Here is a 20,389-nt window from a genome sequence, read left to right as displayed (position 1 = left end):
ACAGGCTCGGTTGTACCTGCACATTTCTAAGTGGGAGTACCGTCGGCCTGCTCCTCTGGAATGGGATGTATGTAGTGCATGCAGTCTATCTGAGCTCAGTTCCACACTCCTTCCTTACCCGGGAGTGGAATATCACACCTCTGGGTTGAGGTGCAATACCCCTGTAGCAGCCGAATCCTCAGGGTGCTACAATTGTCACCTCATCTCCTCGTGTGTCAGTCATTATTGTCCCCTCATCTCCTCGTGTGTCAGTCATTACTGTCCCCTCATCTCCTCGTGTGTCAGTCATTACTGTCCCCTCATCTCTCCATGTGTCAGTCATTACTGTCCCCTTATCTCCCCGTGTGTCAGTCATTACTGTCCCCTCATCTCTCCGTGTGTCAGTCATTAGTGTCCCCTCATCTCCCCGTGTGTCAGTCATTACTGTCCCCTCATCTCCCCATGTGTCAGTCATTACTGTCTCCTCATCTCCCCGTGTGTCAGTTATTACTGTCCCCTCATCTAACCGTGTGTCAGTCATTACTGTCCCCTCATCTCCTCGTGTGTCAGTCATTACTGTCCCCTCATCTCCTCGTGTGTCAGTCATTACTGTCCCCTCATCTCTCCATGTGTCAGTCATTACTGTCCCCTCATCTCCTCGTGTGTCAGTCATTACTGTCCCCTCATCTCCCCGTGTGTCAGTCATTACTGTCCCCTCATATCCTCGTGTGTCAGTCATTACTGTCCCCTCATCTCCCCGTGTGTCAGTCATTACTGTCCCCTCATCTCCCCATGTGTCAGTCATTACTGTCCCCTCATCTCCCCGTGTGTCAGTCATTAGTGTCCCCTCATCTCTCCATGTGTCAGTCATTACTGTCCCCTCATCTCCCCGTGTGTCAGTCATTACTGTCCCCTCATCTCCTCGTGTGTCAGTCATTAGTGTCCCCTCATCTCCTCGTGTGTCAGTCATTACTGTCCCCTCATCTCTCCATGTGTCAGTCATTACTGTCCCCTCATCTCCCCGTGTGTCAGTCATTACTGTCCCCTCATCTCCTCATGTGTCAGTCATTACTGTCCCCTCATCTCCCCGTGTGTCAGTCATTACTGCCCCCTCATCTCCCTGTGTGTCAGTCATTACTGCCCCCTCATCTCCCTGTGTGTCAGTCATTATTGTCCCCTCATCCCCCCGTGTGTCAGTCATTACTGTCCCCTCATCTCCCCGTGTGTCAGTCATTACTGTCCCCTCATCTCCCTGTGTGTCAGTCATTATTGTCCCCTCATCCCCCCGTGTGTCAGTCATTACTGCCCCCTCATCTCCCTGTGTGTCAGTCATTATTGTCCCCTCATCCCCCCGTGTGTCAGTCATTACTGCCCCCTCATCTCCCTGTGTGTCAGTCATTATTGTCCCCTCATCCCCCCGTGTGTCAGTCATTACTGTCCCCTCATCTCCTCGTGTGTCAGTCATTACTGTCCCCTCATCTCCCCATGTGTCAGTTATTATTGTCCCCTCATCTCCCCGTGTGTCAGTCATTACTGTCCCCTCATCCCCCCGTGTGTCAGTCATTACTGCCCCCTCATCTCCCTGTGTGTCAGTCATTACTGCCCCCTCATCTCCCTGTGTGTCAGTCATTATTGTCCCCTCATCCCCCCGTGTGTCAGTCATTACTGTCCCTTCATCTCCCCGTGTGTCAGTCATTACTGTCCCCTCATCTCCCTGTGTGTCAGTCATTATTGTCCCCTCATCCCCCCGTGTGTCAGTCATTACTGTCCCCTCATCTCCCTGTGTGTCAGTCATTATTGTCCCCTCATCCCCCCGTGTGTCAGTCATTACTGCCCCCTCATCTCCCTGTGTGTCAGTCATTATTGTCCCCTCATCCCCCCGTGTGTCAGTCATTACTGTCCCCTCATCTCCCCGTGTCTCAGTCATTACTGTCCCCTCATCTCCTCGTGTGTCAGTGATTACTGTCCCCTCATCTCTCCGTGTGTCAGTCATTACTGTCCCCTCATCTCCTCGTGTGTCAGTCATTACTGCCCCCTCATCTCCTCGTGTGTCAGTCATTACTGTCCCCTCATCTCCTGGTGTGTCAGTCATTATTGTCCCCTCATCTCCCCGTGTGTCAGTCATTACTGTCCCCTCATCTCCCCGTGTGTCAGTCATTATTGTCCCCTCATCCCCCCGTGTGTCAGTCATTACTGTCCCCTCATCTCCTCGTGTGTCAGTCATTACTGTCCCCTCATCTCCCTGTGTGTCAGTCATAATTGTCCCCTCATCTCCTCGTGTGTCAGTCATTATTGTCCCCTCATCCCCCGTGTGTCAGTCATTATTGTCCCCTCATCTCCTCGTGTGTCAGTCATTACTGTCCCCTCATCTCTCCGTGTGTCAGTCATTAGTGTCCCCTCATCTCCCCGTGTGTCAGTCATTACTGTCCCCTCATCTGTCCATGTGTCAGTCATTACTGTCCCCTAATCTCCCCGTGTGTCAGTCATTAGTGTCCCCTCATTTCCCCGTGTGTCAGTCATTACTGTCCCCTCATCTCCCCGTGTGTCAGTCATTACTGTCCCCTCATCTCCTCGTGTGTCAGTCATTATTGTCCCTTCATCTCCTCGTGTGTCAGTCATTATTGTCCCCTCATCCCCCCGTGTGTCAGTCATTACTGTCCCCTCATCTCCTCGTGTGTCAGTTATTACTGTCCCCTCATCTCCTCGTGTGTCAGTCATTACTGTCCCCTCATCTCCTCGTGTGTCAGTCATTAGTGTCCCCTCATCTCCTCGTGTGTCAGTCATTATTGTCCCCTCATCCCCCCGTGTGTCAGTCATTATTGTCCCCTCATCTCCTCGTGTGTCAGTCATTACTGTCCCCTCATCTCCCCATGTGTCAGTTATTATTGTCCCCTCATCTCTCAGTGTGTCAGTTATTATTGTCCCCTCATCTCCCCGTGTGTCAGTCATTACTGTCCCCTCATCCCCCCGTGTGTCAGTCATTACTGCCCCCTCATCTCCCTGTGTGTCAGTCATTACTGCCCCCTCATCTCCCTGTGTGTCAGTCATTATTGTCCCCTCATCCCCCCGTGTGTCAGTCATTACTGTCCCCTCATCTCCCCGTGTGTCAGTCATTACTGTCCCCTCATCTCCTCGTGTGTCAGTCATTACTGTCCCCTCATCTCCCCGTGTGTCATTCATTACTGCCCCCTCATCTCCCTGTGTGTCAGTCATTACTGCCCCCTCATCTCCCTGTGTGTCAGTCATTATTGTCCCCTCATCCCCCCGTGTGTCAGTCATTACTGTCCCCTCATCTCCCCGTGTGTCAGTCATTACTGTCCCCTCATCTCCCCGTGTGTCAGTCATTATTGTCCCCTCATCCCCCCGTGTGTCAGTCATTACTGCCCCCTCATCTCCCTGTGTGTCAGTCATTATTGTCCCCTCATCCCCCCGTGTGTCAGTCATTACTGCCCCCTCATCTCCCTGTGTGTCAGTCATTATTGTCCCCTCATCCCCCCGTGTGTCAGTCATTACTGTCCCCTCATCTCCCCGTGTGTCAGTCATTAGTGTCCCCTCATCTCCCCATGTGTCAGTCATTATTGTCCCCTCATCCCCCCGTGTGTCAGTCATTACTGTCCCCTCATCTCCCCGTGTGTCAGTCATTATTGTCCCCTCATCCCCCCGTGTGTCAGTCATTACTGTCCCCTCATCTCCCTGTGTGTCAGTCATTATTGTCCCCTCATCCCCCCGTGTGTCAGTCATTACTGCCCCCTCATCTCCCTGTGTGTCAGTCATTATTGTCCCCTCATCCCCCCGTGTGTCAGTCATTACTGTCCCCTCATCTCCCCGTGTGTCAGTCATTAGTGTCCCCTCATCTCCCCATGTGTCAGTCATTATTGTCCCCTCATCCCCCCGTGTGTCAGTCATTACTGTCCCCTCATCTCCCCGTGTGTCAGTCATTATTGTCCCCTCATCTCCCCGTGTGTCAGTCATTACTGTCCCCTCATCTCCCCGTGTGTCAGTCATTATTGTCCCCTCATCCCCCCGTGTGTCAGTCATTACTGTCCCCTCATCTCCCCGTGTGTCAGTCATTAGTGTCCCCTCATCTCCTCGTGTGTCAGTCATTACTGTCCCCTCATCTCCTCGTGTGTCAGTCATTACTGTCCCCTCATCTCCTCGAGTGTCAGTCATTACTGTCCCCTCATCTCCCCGTGTGTCAGTCATTACTGTCCCCTCATCTCCTCGTGTGTCAGTCATTACTGTCCCCTCATCTCTCCATGTGTCAGTCATTATTTTCCCCTCATCTCCTCGTGTGTCAGTCATTAGTGTCCCCTCATCTCTCCGTGTGTCAGTCATTAGTGTCCCCTCATCTCCCCGTGTGTCAGTCATTAGTGTCCCCTCATCTCCTCGTGTGTCAGTCATTACTGTCCCCTCATCCCCCCGTGTGTCAGTCATTATTGTCCCCTCATCTCCTCGTGTGTCAGTCATTACTGTCCCCTCATCTCTCCGTGTGTCAGTCATTACTGTCCCCTCATCTCTCCATGTGTCAGTCATTATTGTCCCCTCATCTCCTCGTGTGTCAGTCATTACTGTCCCCTCATCTCTCCGTGTGTCAGTCATTACTGTCCCCTCATCTCTCCATGTGTCAGTCATTATTTTCCCCTCATCCCCCCGTGTGTCAGTCATTACTGTCCCCTCATCTCCCCGTGTGTCAGTCATTAGTGTCCCCTCATCTCTCCGTGTGTCAGTCATTATTGTCCCCTCATCCCCCCGTGTGTCAGTCATTACTGTCCCCTCATCTCCCCGTGTGTCAGTCATTATTGTCCCCTCATCCCCCCGTGTGTCAGTCATTACTGTCCCCTCATCTCCCCGTGTGTCAGTCATTATTGTCCCCTCATCCCCCCATGTGTCAGTCATTACTGTCCCCTCATCTCCCCGTGTGTCAGTCATTAGTGTCCCCTCATCTCCTCGTGTGTCAGTCATTACTGTCCCCTCATCCCCCCGTGTGTCAGTCATTATTGTCCCCTCATCTCCTCGTGTGTCAGTCATTACTGTCCCCTCATCTCCTCGAGTGTCAGTCATTACTGTCCCCTCATCTCTCCGTGTGTCAGTCATTACTGTCCCCTCATCTCCTCGAGTGTCAGTCATTACTGTCCCCTCATCTCCTCGTGTGTCAGTCATTACTGTCCCCTCATCTCCTCGAGTGTCAGTCATTACTGTCCCCTCATCTCTCCGTGTGTCAGTCATTACTGTCCCCTCATCTCCCCGTGTGTCAGTCATTACTGTCCCCTCATCTCCCCGTGTGTCAGTCATTATTTTCCCCTCATCTCCCCGTGTGTCAGTCATTATTGTCCCCTCATCTCCTCGAGTGTCAGTCATTACTGTCCCCTCATCTCTCCGTGTGTCAGTCATTACTGTCCCCTCATCTCCCCGTGTGTCAGTCATTATTTTCCCCTCATCTCCCCGTGTGTCAGTCATTACTGTCCCCTCATCTCCTCGAGTGTCAGTCATTACTGTCCATTCATCTCCCCGTGTGTCAGTCATTACTGTCCATTCATCTCCCCGTGTGTCAGTCATTACTGTCCCCTCATCTCCTCGTGTGTCAGTCATTACTGTCCCCTCATCTCCCCGTGTGTCAGTCATTACTGTCCCCTCATCTCTCCGTGTGTCAGTCATTATTTTCCCCTCATCTCCTCGTGTGTCAGTCATTATTGTCCCCTCATCTCCTCGTGTGTCAGTCATTACTGTCCCCTCATCCCCCCGTGTGTCAGTCATTACTGTCCCCTCATCCCCCCGTGTGTCAGTCATTATTGTCCCCTCATCCCCCCGTGTGTCAGTCATTATTGTCCCCTCATCTCCTCGTGTGTCAGTCATTACTGTCCCCTCATCTCCTCGAGTGTCAGTCATTACTGTCCCCTCATCTCCCCGTGTGTCAGTCATTATTTTCCCCTCATCTCCTCGTGTGTCAGTCATTACTGTCCCCTCATCTCCCCGTGTGTCAGTCATTATTTTCCCCTCATCTCCTCGTGTGTCAGTCATTACTGTCCCCTCATCTCCTCGTGTGTCAGTCATTACTGTCCCCTCATCTCCCCGTGTGTCAGTCATTATTTTCCCCTCATCTCCCCGTGTGTCAGTCATTATTTTCCCCTCATCTCCCCGTGTGTCAGTCATTATTTTCCCCTCATCTCCCCGTGTGTCAGTCATTACTGTCCCCTCATCTCCTCGTGTGTCAGTCATTACTGTCCCCTCATCTCCTCGTGTGTCAGTCATTACTGTCCCCTCATCTCCTCGTGTGTCAGTCATTACTGTCCCCTCATCTCCCCGTGTGTCAGTCATTACTGTCCCCTCATCTCCTCGTGTGTCAGTCATTACTGTCCCCTCATCTCCCCATGTGTCAGTCATTATTTTCCCCTCATCTCCTCGTGTGTCAGTCATTATTGTCCCCTCATCTCCTCGTGTGTCAGTCATTAGTGTCCCCTCATCTCGTGTGTCAGTCATTATTGTCCCCTCCTCAGCCATTAATGCTCTTCATGTTACAGGGGTGTCCGGCTTTATGAGGATAGATGACAATGGTGACCGTGACACAGACTACTCCCTGTGGGACATGTCCTCAGACACTGGAGACTTTCAGGTACAAGAGCAACAGCTGCTAAGATGGCGAGCCCCGAGCGTCTTCACAAGTGTCACGGATGAATGTCTTCTGCTCCTAGATGGCGGCCGTATACAATGGGACCCTTCGGAGGATTGTACAGGTACCAGGACGGGAGATCCACTGGCCGGGGCGCGGCGTCCCACCACTTGACTTCCCTCCCTGCGGATTCGATAACAATAATCCAGCGTGCAAGAAAAGTGAGTAAGCGCCAGGGACGGCTCGGGCGTCAGACAAGTGATATGGTGGCACCACACATTATTCAGCGTACCCAGGGACGGCTCGGGCGTCTGACAAGTGATATGGTGGCACCACACATTATTCAGCGTACCCAGGGACGGCTCGGGCGTCTGACAAGTGATATGGTGGCACCACACATTATTCAGCGTACCCAGGGACGGCTCGGGCATCAGACAAGTGATATGGTGGCAACACACATTATTCAGCGTGCCCAGGGACGGCTCGGGCGTCAGACAAATGATATGGTGGCACCACACATTATTCAGCGTGCCCAGGGACGGCTCGGGCATCAGACAAGTGATATGGTGGCAACACACATTATTCAGCGTGCCCAGGGACGGCTCGGGCGTCAGACAAGTGATATGGTGGCACCACACATTATTCAGAATGCCCAGGGACGGCTCGGGCGTCAGACAAGTGATGTGGTGGCACCACACATTATTCAGCGTACCCAGGGACAGCTCGGGCATCAGACAAGTGATAAGGTGGCACCACACATTATTCAGCGTGCCCAGGGACGGCTCAGGCGTCAGACAAGTGATGTGGTGGCACCACACATTATTCAGCGTACCCAGGGACGGCTCGGGCATCAGACAAGTGATAAGGTGGCACCACACATTATTCAGCATGCCCAGGGACGGCTCGGGCGTCAGACAAGTGATATGGTGGCACCACATATTATTCAGCGTGCCCAGGGATGGCTCAGGCGTCAGACAGGTGATGTGGTGGCACCACACATTATTCAGCGTGCCCAGGGACGGCTCGGGCGTCAGACAGGTGATGTGGTGGCACCACCCATTATTCAGCATGCCCAGGGACGGCTCGGGCATCAGACAAGTGATATGGTGGTACCACACATTATTCAGCGTGCCCAGGGACGGCTCGGGCATCAGACAAGTGATATGGTGGCACCACACATTATTCAGCGTGCCCAGGGACGGCTCGGGCGTCAGACAGGTGATGTGGTGGCACCACACATTATTCAGCGTGCCCAGGGCCGGCTCGGGTGTCAGAGAAGTGATATGGTGGCACCACACATTATTCAGCATGCCCAGGGATGGCTCGGGCGTCAGACAGGTGATGTAGTGGCACCACACATTATTCAGCGTGCCCAGGGACGGCTCGGGCTTCAGACAGGTGATGTAGTGGCACCACACATTATTCAGCGTGCCCAGGGACGGCTCGGGCGTCAGACAAGTGATATGGTGGCACCACACATTATTCAGTGTGCCCAGGGACGGCTCGGGCATCAGACATGTGATGTGGTGGCACCACACATTATTCAGTGTGCCCAGGGACGGCTCGGGCGTCAGACAAGTGATATGGTGGCACGACACATTATTCAGCGTGCCCAGGGACGGCTCGGGCATCAGACATGTGATGTGGTGGTACCACACATTATTCAGCATGCCCAGGGACGGCTCGGGCGTCAGACAAGTGATATGGTGGCACCACACATTATTCAGCGTGCCCAGGGACGGCTCGGGCGTCAGACAAGTGATATGGTGGCACCACACATTATTCAGCGTGCCCAGGGATGGCTCGGGCGTCAGACAAGTGATATGGTGGCACCACACATTATTCAGCGTGCCCAGGGATGGCTCGGGCATCAGACATGTGATGTGGTGGCACCACACATTATTCAGCATGCCCAGGGACGGCCCGGGCGTCAGACAAGTGATATGGTGGCACCACACATTATTCAGCGTGCCCAGGGATGGCTCGGGCGTCAGACAAGTGATATGGTGGCACCACACATTATACAGCGTGCCCAGGGACGGCTCGGGCGTCAGACAAGTGATATGGTGGCACCACACATTATTAATCGTGCCCAGGGACGGCTCGGGCGTCAGACAAGTGATATGGTGGCACCACACATTATACAGCGTGCCCAGGGACGGCTCGGGCGTCAGACAAGTGATATGGTGGCACCACACATTATTCAGCGTGCCCAGGGACGGCTCGAGCGTCTCACAAGTGATATGGTGGCACCACACATTATTCAGCGTGCCCAGGGACGGCTCGGGCGTCAGACAAGTGATATGGTGGCACCACACATTATACAGCGTGCCCAGGAATGGCTCGGGCGTCAGACAAGTGATATGGTGGCACCACACATTATACAGCGTGCCCAGGGACGGCTCGGGCGTCAGACAAGTGATATGGTGGCACCACACATTATTCAGCGTGCCCAGGGACGGCTCGGGCGTCAGACAAGTGATATGGTGGCACCACACATTATACAGCGTGCCCAGGGACGGCTCGGGCGTCAGACAAGTGATATGGTGGCACCACACATTATTCAGCGTGCCCAGGGATGGCTCGGGCGTCAGACAAGTGATATGGTGGCACCACACATTATACAGCGTGCCCAGGGACGGCTCGGGCGTCAGACAAGTGATATGGTGGCACCACACATTATACAGCGTGCCCAGGGACGGCTCGGGCGTCAGACAAGTGATATGGTGGCACCACACATTATTCCGCGTGCCCAGGGACGGCTCGGGCGTCAGACAAGTGATATGGTGGCACCACACATTATACAGCGTGCCCAGGGACGGCTCGGGCGTCAGACAAGTGATATGGTGGCACCACACATTATTCAGCGTGCCCAGGGACGGCTCGGGCGTCTCACAAGTGATATGGTGGCACCACACATTATTAAGCGTGCCCAGGGACGGCTCGGGCGTCAGACAAGTGATATGGTGGCAGCACACATTATTCAGCGTGCCCAGGGACGGCTCGGGCGTCAGACAAGTGATATGGTGGCACCACACATTATTAAGCGTGCCCAGGGACGGCTCGGGCGTCAGACAAGTGATATGGTGGCAGCACACATTATTCAGCGTGCCCAGGGACGGCTCGGGCGTCAGACAAGTGATATGGTGGCACCACACATTATTCAGCGTGCCCAGGGACGTGCCCTGTGAATTGATGACTTTTAGGAGCTTTCCACTCTGAAACTAGACTGGACTCATTAATGCAAACCCAAGCCGCCCGCTGACAGTGGGGTCATGGATAACTGGCTTTGCACTGGTAGCCATGGAAATAACGGGAGCACCGCACTTTGTATGATTACAGAGTTTGCAGCCAAGGTCAGATGTTATCAATACGGGCACCATTCACACTTATAGACAGTCAGGAATATGTATAATTACTGGTGCAGGACGCGTGTGAAGTCTGGCTTTGCTCATGCATTGCATGACATGTTACTAAGCAGTCGTATGTTCTTTATGTTGCTCCTTATTATGATGTTCCCTCTGTCGGCCATAGTAAAGTTCATCATCTTCTTCTCGCATAGACTCTCCTAGGTGTTGGGCATTGTCCTCGTTACTCGCTCCTTGTGCTGGACATGCGTCTGCTTCACCATCCAGCTCAGTGGTTGTTCACTTCATCATGTTGCTTCGAAGTAATATTTTCCTCTGATGGACACATGTAGATGTCGTCATATTGGTCACCAGTTCTATGTTCTCTCTGATGGACACATGTAGATATCGTCATATTGGTCACCAGTTGTATGTTCTCTCTAATGGACACATGTAGATATCATCATATTGGTCACCAGTTGTATGTTCTCTCTGTTGGACACATGTAGATGTCGTCATATTGGTCACCAGTTATATGTTCTCTCTAATGGACACATGTAGCTGTCGTCATATTGGTCACTAGTTGTATGTTCTCTCTAATGGACACATGTAGATATCATCATATTGGTCACTAGTTGTATGTTCTCTCTGATGGACACATGTAGATGTCGTCATATTGGTCACCGGTTGTATGATCTCTCTGTTGGACACATGTAGATGTCGTCATATTGGTCACCAGTTGTATGTTCTCTCTGCTGGACACATGTAGATGTCGTCATCTTGGTCACCAGTTGTATGTTCTCTCTGTTGGACACATGTAGATGTCATCATATTGGTCACCAGTTGTATGTTCTCTCTGTTGGACACATGTAGCTGTCGTCATATTGGTCACTAGTTGTATGTTCTCTCTGTTGGACACATGTAGATGTCGTCATATTGGTCACCAGTTGTATGTTCTCTCTGTTGGACACATGCAGATGTCGTCATATTGGTCACTAGTTGTATGATCTCTCTGTTGGACACATGTAGATATCATCATATTGGTCACCAGTTGTATGTTCTCTCTGTTGGACACATGTAGATGTCGTCATATTGGTCACCAGTTGTACGTTCTCTCTGTTGGACACATGTAGATGTCGTCATATTGGTCACCAGTTGTATGTTCTCTCTGTTGGACACATGTAGATATCATCATATTGGTCACCAGTTGTATTTTCCTCTGTTGGACACATGTAGATGTCGTCATATTGGTCACCAGTTGTATGATCTCTCTGTTGGACACATGTAGATGTCGTCATATTGGTCACTAGTTGTATGATCTCTCTGTTGGACACATGTAGATTGTTATGCACACGCCCGGGCTGAGCGGCGTGTGCGTGTGATTGTAGTGATTCCACTGGACCATGAACCGGAGAGTGCCTGGAGGGGCGTGACTAAGTATCTGGCTGATCCGACCAAGATGGCACGACGGCATACGACGCCAGTGCACCAGGGAGAAACCGGGCAGAGGGACCAGGTGCTACTCCAGGTCAAACTCCGGACACGGGGGTTGACCCACACAGGGATTACTGGATCAGGCTGGTTAGGCTGGCGCACAGACTGGAGGGTATAGGCAGGCACGACTGGTATGCAGGCAGGCGGGTAAAGGCAAGCGCAGCTAAAGTGCAGACAGGGAGGCACTAGCAGGTAGGAACACAGGCGGGATAGGACCCAGTACACACTGGGACTCAGGAACAATACAGGTAGAGGGGTACAGGCAAGCACAGCTAGAGTGCAGACAGGGAGGCACTAGCAGGTAGGAACACAGGCGGGATAGGACCCAGTACACACTGGGACTCAGGAACAGGCAGGTTAGGCTGGCACAGACTGGTGGATATAAGCAAACACGGCAGGTATGCAGATGGGTGGATACAGGCGAGTATGCAGGCAGGGAGGTACTGGCCGAAAGGACGGGCTGGAGCACAGAAAGGTTAAGACCCAGTACAGACTGGGTCACAGAACCGCAGATGCGGTAGACAACCACAGCAGAGAGGGAACGCCCGAAGCGGTGGGCAAGAACAGAGCAGGACAGGGCTGCAGGAGCAGCGAGCACAAGCAGGGCAGGACAGGACAGGACTGCCGGAGCAGCGGGCAGAAGCAGGGCAGGACAGGACAGGACTGCCGGAGCAGCGGGCAGAAGCAGGGCAGGACAGGACTGCCGGAGCAGCGGGCAGAAGCAGGGCAGGACAGGACTGCCGGAGCAGCGGGCAGAAGCAGGGCAGGACAGGACTGCCGGAGCAGTGAGCAAGGAGTCAGAGCAGGCTAGAACCGCCGGAGCGGTGAGCAAAGGAGTCAGAGCAGGCTAGAACCGCCGGAGCGGTGAGCAAAGGAGTCAGAGCAGGCTAGAACCGCCGGAGCGGTGAGCAAAGGAGTCAGAGCAGGCTAGAACCGCCGGAGCGGTGAGCAAAGGAGTCAGAGCAGGCTAGGCTGAGTAGGGGGGACAGGGCTCTGTTCACACGGAACAGACAGGAAGGGAAAGGCAGAGCCAGATACCCACAGGGTACTTGCAGTGAAGTAGCGAGTGGACCACAAACTCACAAACGGGAGTACAGAGACAACAAGCAGGAGTTAGGTACGAGTTCAGACTCTGCAGAAAAAGGAAGGGAACGGACATAGAGGCAAAACAGGTAAAGGATAGGAGAGAGTTCAGACTGGAACTGAGTGTACGGAGGAGACCGACACTGCAGCGGGATACAGGAGCGGGTCTGGGAATACGGCCCCCAGAGAGGCAGGACGAACAGGCAAGGAGCGTGTTCAGACAGGACAGACAAGATACAGGAGCGGGTCTAGGTAATCAGCCCCTAGAAGGCGAGAGGAACAGGCTAGGAGCGTGTTCAGACAGGTCAGACAAGATACAGGAACAGGTCTAGGTAATCGGCCCCTAGAAGGCAGGAGGAACAGGCTAGGAGCGTGTTCAGACAGGCCTGGAAATACAGCCTCCAGGAAAGGCAGACAAGAGAACACAGAACGGGACCTGGCACCTTCAGAGTGCAAGCACACACTGAAAGAAACACTATGCTCAGGCAGGGATAGATGGGCGCAGCTGAGCTATATACCAGGTGACAGACAGCAATAGGCTGAGGACGCACAAGAGGTGTGACCCACAGCAGGTACAAAAAGCAGGAAGTGATCGGGCGCCGCCCTTAAGCAGCAGAAACAGACACAAACAGACAGCATGGAGGGAAGCCAGAGAGACATTCTGGACTGGAGATCAAGTGCGCGCTCTTGCACAGTGGGAGATGGACCACTATGCAAGGACGCCGCCAGGTATGTTACAGTACCCCCCCCCTTACGCCCCCTCTTCTTCAGGCCTGCCAGAATCTTCCGCAGGGAATTCGAGGGCCAATTCTTCACTTCGAAGAGATCACTTCCACTGTCCACCGGAAAAACTGGTCTCCTCTGGGTAGCTAGGATGCTACCTCCCATCCAGCCACCCTTAGCAACAGACGAAACGGGTGGAGTACCAGGAACAGCACACAAGGAAGTCTCTCTCCACATATTTTCAGGTGGCACCCCAGAGGGTACAGGAGACAACTGGAAGTCCTCCACCGGGTTGGAGGGGGACAGAGACTTGGGGGTAATCTCTGCTTCGAGGTACATCTTGTCAAGCTCACAGGAAGAAATAGACGGGTTATCAGGTACATAATGAGGAAAAGTCACTGTCTCTTTGTTTTCTGGTGGTACCCCGGAGGATTCAGGAAACAACTGGAGGTCCTCCGCCGGGTCAGAAGAGTGCAGAGGCTCAGAGAAAACATCTGCTTCAGAGTACACTAGGTCGGACTCACTGGACGAAGCAGGCGAGGTATCGGGTACCGAGTATAGGAAAGTCTCTGTCCATTCTCCACCAGGTGGCACCCCGAAGGGTTCTGGAGACAACTGGCGGTCCTCCGCCTGGTCAGAGGGGTGTAGAGACTCACGGGTAACCTCTGCTTCAGAGTACACTAGGTCGGACTCACTGGACGAAGCAAGCGAGGTATCAGATCCAGGATATAGGAAAGTCTCTGTCCATTTACCACCAGGTGGCACCCCGAAGGGTTCTGGAGACAACTGGAGGTCCTCCGCCTGGTCAGAGGAGTGTAGAGACTCGGGAGTAACCACTGCTTCAGAGTACACTAGGTTGGACTCACTGGACGAAGCGAGCGAGGTATCAGGTACAGAGTATAGGAGAGTCTCTGTCCTTTCGCTACCAGGTAGCACCCCGAAGGGTTCAGGAGACAACTGGAGGTCCTCCGCCTGGTCGGAGGGGTGTAGAGACTCGGGAGTAACCTCTGCTTCGGAGTACACTAGGTTGGACTCACTGGACGAAGCGAGCGAGGTATCAGGTACAGAGTATAGGAGAGACTCTGTCCTTTCGCTACCAGGTAGCACCCCGAAGGGTTCAGGAGACAACTGGAGGTCCTCCGCCTGGTCGGAGGGGTGTAGAGACTCGGGGGTAACTACCACTTTGGGGTACCCATTGTCAGGCTCACAGGACGAAGCGGACAAAGTATCAAGTACCGGGTGTAGAGAATTCTCTCTCCATTTGTCATCGAGTGGTATCCCGGAGGATTCAGGAGGCAACAGGGGGTCCTCCGCCAGGTAGTAGAGGTGCACAGACTCTGAGGTAACCACAGCTTTGGAGCATCCTTGGACATGCACACCGGTTAAAGTGGGTGAAGCATCTGATGCCGGGTGCAGGAAGTTCTCCTGTGTGGAGTCTGGATGGGCAGAAGTCTCTTCGGGCAGGAGAACTGGTGCACTACCCACGCACATTACCCGTTGGGGCTTCTCCGGGATACAGGGAGATGAAGCTTCAGTAGGGACTTCAAGGTTGGGGTCAGGAGGTCTCAAGGAGGACAGACCCTGGCGTGACGGCTTGCCTCTACGTCTAGCACGTCTGGACTGCCTCTTGAGGTTGGGAGAAGTATTCCGGAAAGCGTAGTCACCCTGTGAGGATTCTGGGTGGGCAGTAGTCTCATTGGGCTGGAGGACTATTGCGCTACCCACACACATTACCCATTGGGGCTGCTCCGGGATATTGGGAAGTGAAGCTTCAGCAGGAGCCTCCGGGTTAGGATCATCGAAGACCATTAGAAAGGCCACCAGGAAGGCCATTAGGTCCAGGAGGATCGGATCCTGTGTTTCATATAGGGGGTTGATCCATTCCAAGGCATCACCCGCCAGGTAAGACATAATGAATGCCACCTTAACCCGATCGGTGGGAAAACATAGAGGGTAGAACTTGAAGTGTAGCATGCATTGCTCCACAAATGCACGACTTTGTCTAGGATCCCCATAATAACGTAGCGGATCCGCGGGAACGAGAGCAGATAGATCCATCTGGACGGATGCGTAATTCGCCTGGAACTCAGCTAAAGGAAAAAAAAAATATTTATTTATTTATTTTAATGCATGTATTCGCTGGAAAACTTCTCAGAGAGCGAAGGCCGTGGGGCTCAACGGGAACCATGGCCTGAGCATGCTGTTATGCACACGCCCGGGCTGAGCGGCGTGTGCGTGTGATTGTAGTGATTCCACTGGACCATGAACCGGAGAGTGCCTGGAGGGGCGTGACTAAGTATCTGGCCGATCCGACCAAGATGGCACGACGGCATACGACGCCAGTGCACCAGGGAGAAACCGGGCAGAGGGACCAGGTGCTACTCCAGGTCAAACTCCGGACACGGGGGTTGACCCACACAGGGATTACTGGATCAGGCTGGTTAGGCTGGCGCACAGACTGGAGGGTATAGGCAGGCACGACTGGTATGCAGGCAGGCGGGTAAAGGCAAGCGCAGCTAAAGTGCAGACAGGGAGGCACTAGCAGGTAGGAACACAGGCGGGATAGGACCCAGTACACACTGGGACTCAGGAACAATACAGGTAGAGGGGTACAGGCAAGCACAGCTAGAGTGCAGACAGGGAGGCACTAGCAGGTAGGAACACAGGCGGGATAGGACCCAGTACACACTGGGACTCAGGAACAGGCAGGTTAGGCTGGCACAGACTGGTGGATATAAGCAAACACGGCAGGTATGCAGATGGGTGGATACAGGCGAGTATGCAGGCAGGGAGGTACTGGCCGAAAGGACGGGCTGGAGCACAGAAAGGTTAAGACCCAGTACAGACTGGGTCACAGAACCGCAGATGCGGTAGACAACCACAGCAGAGAGGGAACGCCCGAAGCGGTGGGCAAGAACAGAGCAGGACAGGGCTGCAGGAGCAGCGAGCACAAGCAGGGCAGGACAGGACTGCCGGAGCAGCGGGCAGAAGCAGGGCAGGACAGGACTGCCGGAGCAGCGGGCAGAAGCAGGGCAGGACAGGACTGCCGGAGCAGCGGGCAGAAGCAGGGCAGGACAGGACTGCCGGAGCAGCGGGCAGAAGCAGGGCAGGACAGGACTGCCGGAGCAGCGGGCAGAAGCAGGGCAGGACAGGACTGCCGGAGCAGTGAGCAAGGAGTCAGAGCAGGCTAGAACCGCCGGAGCAGTGAGCAAGGAGTCAGAGCAGGCTAGAACCGCCGGAGCGGTAAGCAAAGGAGTCAGAGCAGACTAGAACCGCCGGAGCGGTGAGCAAAGGAGTCAGAGCAGACTAGAACCGCCGGAGCGGTGAGCAAAGGAGTCAGAGCAGGCTAGAACCGCCGGAGCGGTGAGCAAAGGAGTCAGAGCAGGCTAGAACCGCCGGAGCGGTGAGCAAAGGAGTCAGAGCAGGCTAGGCTGAGTAGGGGGGACAGGGCTCTGTTCACACGGAACAGACAGGAAGGGAAAGGCAGAGCCAGATACCCACAGGGTACTTGCAGTGAAGTAGCGAGTGGACCACAAACTCACAAACGGGAGTACAGAGACAACAAGCAGGAGTTAGGTACGAGTTCAGACTCTGCAGAAAAAGGAAGGGAACGGACATAGAGGCAAAACAGGTAAAGGATAGGAGAGAGTTCAGACTGGAACTGAGTGTACGGAGGAGACCGACACTGCAGCAGGATACAGGAGCGGGTCTGGGAATACGGCCCCCAGAGAGGCAGGACGAACAGGCAAGGAGCGTGTTCAGACAGGACAGACAAGATACAGGAGCAGGTCTAGGTAATCAGCCCCTAGAAGGCGAGAGGAACAGGCTAGGAGCGTGTTCAGACAGGTCAGACAAGATACAGGAACAGGTCTAGGTAATCGGCCCCTAGAAGGCAGGAGGAACAGGCTAGGAGCGTGTTCAGACAGGCCTGGAAATACAGCCTCCAGGAAAGGCAGACAAGAGAACACAGAACGGGACCTGGCACCTTCAGAGTGCAAGCACACACTGAAAGAAACACTATGCTCAGGCAGGGATAGATGGGCGCAGCTGAGCTATATACCAGGTGACAGACAGCAATAGGCTGAGGACGCACAAGAGGTGTGACCCACAGCAGGTACAAAAAGCAGGAAGTGATCGGGCGCCGCCCTTAAGCAGCAGAAACAGACACAAACAGACAGCATGGAGGGAAGCCAGAGAGACATTCTGGACAGGAGATCAAGTGCGCGCTCTTGCACAGTGGGAGATGGACCACTATGCAAGGACGCCGCCAGGTATTATTATTATTATTTATTATTATAGCGCCATTTATTCCATGGCGCTTTACATGTGATAGGGATATACATAACAAAAGCATTTACATAATCTTAACAAAACGAGTTAGCGACTGGTACAGGAGGAGCGAGGACCCTGCCCGCGAGGGCTCACAGTCTACGAGGGATGGGTGAGGATACAGTAGGTGAGGGTAGAGCTGGTCGTGCAGTGGTGTTTACTGCAGGTTGTAGGCTTGTCGGAAGAGGTGGGTCTTCAGGTTCCTTTTGAAGGTTTCCACGGTCGGCGAGAGTCTGATATGTTGGGGTAGAGAGTTCCAGAGTAGGGGGGAAGCACGGGAGAAATCTTGTATACGAGTGTGGGAGGAGGAGATAAGAGGGGAGTAGAGCAGGAGATCTTGTGAGGATCGGAGGTTGCGTGCAGGTAAGTACCGGGAGACTAGGTCACAGATGTATGGGGGAGACAGGTTGTGGATGGCTTTGTATGCCATGGTTAGAGTTTTGAACTGAATTCTCTGGGCAATAGGGAGCCAGTGAAGGGATTGACAGAGAGGAGAGGCCGGGGAATAGCGGGGGGACAGGTGGATTAGTCGAGCAGCAGAGTTTAGGATAGATTGGAGAGGTGCAAGAGTGTTGGAAGGGATGCCACGGAGCAGGAGGTTGCAGTAGTCGAGGCGGGATATGATGAGGGCATGCACTAGTGTTTTTGCAGAGTCTTTGCTGAGGAATGCACGGATCCGGGAGATGTTTTTGAGTTGGAGTCGGCAGGAGGTGGAAAGGGCTTGAATATGTGGCTTGAAGGAGAGATCAGAGTCCAGGGTTACCCCAAGGCAGCGAGCTTGTGGGACTGGAGAGAGTGAACAGCCATTGACGTTGATGGATAGGTCGGATGGGGGATGTGAATGAGAGGGTGGAAAGATGATGAACTCTGTTTTATCCATGTTGAGTTTTAGAAACCTGTCGGAGAAGAAGGATGAGATGGCGGACAGACATTGTGGGATTCTGGTTAGTAGGGAGGAGATATCGGGTCCAGAGAGGTAGATCTGTGTGTTGTCAGCATAGAGGTGATACTGAAAGCCGTGAGACTCTATGAGCTGTCCCAGGCCGAAGGTGTAGATGGAGAAGAGCAGGGGTCCTAGAACTGAACCTTGGGGGACACCGACAGATAGGGGGCGAGATGAGGAGGTGGTGCGTGAGTGGGAGACGCTGAATGTCCTGTCTGTTAAGTATGAGGAGATCCAAGATAGAGCCAAGTCCGTGATGCCAAGAGATGAGAGAATCTGGAGTAAGAGGGAATGGTCCACTGTGTCAAAGGCAGATGACAGGTCCAGAAGGAGGAGGATGGAGTAGTGTCGCTTGGATTTGGCATTTAGTAGGTCGTTGGTGACTTTGGTCAGGGCAGTTTCAGTCGAGTGATGCGGTCGGAAGCCAGATTGTAGACGGTCGAAGAGGGAGCAGGAGGAGAGGTGGGAGGACAGTTCAAGGTGGACATGTTGTTCTAGAAGTTTTGAGGCAAAGGGGAGAAGTGATATGGGGCGGTAGCTGGTCAGAGAGGAAGGGTCAAGGGAGGGCTTTTTGAGGATGGGTGTGATTGCGGCGTGTTTGAAACATGAGGGGAAGACTCCGGTTGTTAGTGATAGATTGAAGAGGTGGGTTAGGGTTGGGATGAAGACTGAGGTGAGGTTAGTGATGAGGTGGGATGGGATTGGGTCAAGTTCGCAGGTGGTGAGGTGTGATTTGGAGAGTAAAGAGGAGACTTGACCTTCTGTAATGGTGGAGAAGTGGGGTTTGGAGGAGGATGGTTGAGTAGATATGAGGAGGGGTTGTGTGGACTTTAGGCCAAAGTTTTGTCTGATGGTGTCAATCTTCTGTTTGAAGAATGAGGCAAAGTCGTCGGCTGAGATGAGAGAAGAGGGAGGAGGTGCTGGGGGACGAAGGAGAGAGTTGAAAGTGTTAAATAGCTGTTTAGGGTTGTGAGATAGGGAGGATATGAGAGATGAGAAGTAGGTTTGTTTTGCTGTAGTGAGTGCGGACTTGAAATTAGTGAGGGATTGCTTGAATGCGATGAAGTGCTCGATGGAGTGAGACCTTTTCCATCTCCGCTCCGCAACCCTGGAGGCCCGGCGCAGTTCTTTGGTAAGTTTAGTGTGCCAGGGTTGCCTGTTGAATGTGCGAGGTGTGGTGTGTGTGAGAGGGGCGATTGAGTCTAGAGCTGCAGCTATTGTGGTGTTATATGAAGCAGCAGCAACGTCTGCATCGTGCAAGGAATTTATGTCTGTGAGAGGAAGGAGGGATTCAGAGAGAGAGTGTAGGTCAAGGTGTTTGAGATTTCTGCGAGGGTGTGTGAGTTTGTGGAGTGGGGATTGTGCACCCGGAGAGGAGAGGGTAGAGAATGTGAGGAGGTTATGGTCAGAGAGAGGGAGTGGTGAGTTAGAGAGGTTAGATAGGGAACAGAGGCGGGTGAAGATGAGGTCCAGTGTGTGGCCGTCTTTGTGGGTGGGTGTGGAAGACCATTGAGTGAGTCCAAAGGAGGAGGTGAGGGATAGGAGCTTAGAGACAGACGAGTGGGGAGTGTCAATGGGGATGTTGAAGTCACCCATTATGATAGTGGGGATGTCAGTGGAAAGGAAGTGAAGCAGCCAGGTAGTGAAATGGTCTAAGAAGGTGGTGGCTTGCCCTGGGGGTCGGTAAACGACGGCCAGTTGGAGATTGGAGGGGGAATAGATGCGCACACAGTGCACCTCAAAAGAGGGGAGTGTAACGGAGGGTGGCAGTGGGATTTTGGTGAAAGCGCAGAGTTCCGATAGGAGGAAACCTACGCCTCCACCATGTTTGCCATTGGGGCGGGGGGTGTGGGAAAGGTGGAATCCGCCATATGAAAGGGCAGC

The 20,389-nt window shown here is 53.4% G+C and overlaps 1 protein-coding gene across 1 annotated transcript in view; it reads left to right on the top strand.

Annotated features, from left to right (window-relative positions):
• The window catches only part of NPR1 (natriuretic peptide receptor 1), a 201,276-nt gene that overhangs the window by 135,523 nt on the left and 45,364 nt on the right, over positions 1-20,389 (top strand). The window contains exons 5-6 of the mRNA XM_073637366.1: positions 6,498-6,589; positions 6,669-6,807. Of these exons, the coding sequence (XP_073493467.1) occupies positions 6,498-6,589; positions 6,669-6,807 (231 nt within the window). The remainder of the gene's footprint in view (positions 1-6,497; positions 6,590-6,668; positions 6,808-20,389) is intronic.

Source organism: Phyllobates terribilis, unplaced genomic scaffold, assembly GCF_046119375.1.
Source record: "Phyllobates terribilis strain yellow unplaced genomic scaffold, ASM4611937v1 Scaffold_6__1_contigs__length_29720123, whole genome shotgun sequence".
Classification (NCBI taxonomy): Eukaryota; Metazoa; Chordata; class Amphibia; order Anura; family Dendrobatidae; genus Phyllobates; species Phyllobates terribilis.
The sequence above is the reverse complement of the archived record's forward strand: the minus strand, read 5'-3'. Positions and strand labels throughout refer to the sequence as shown.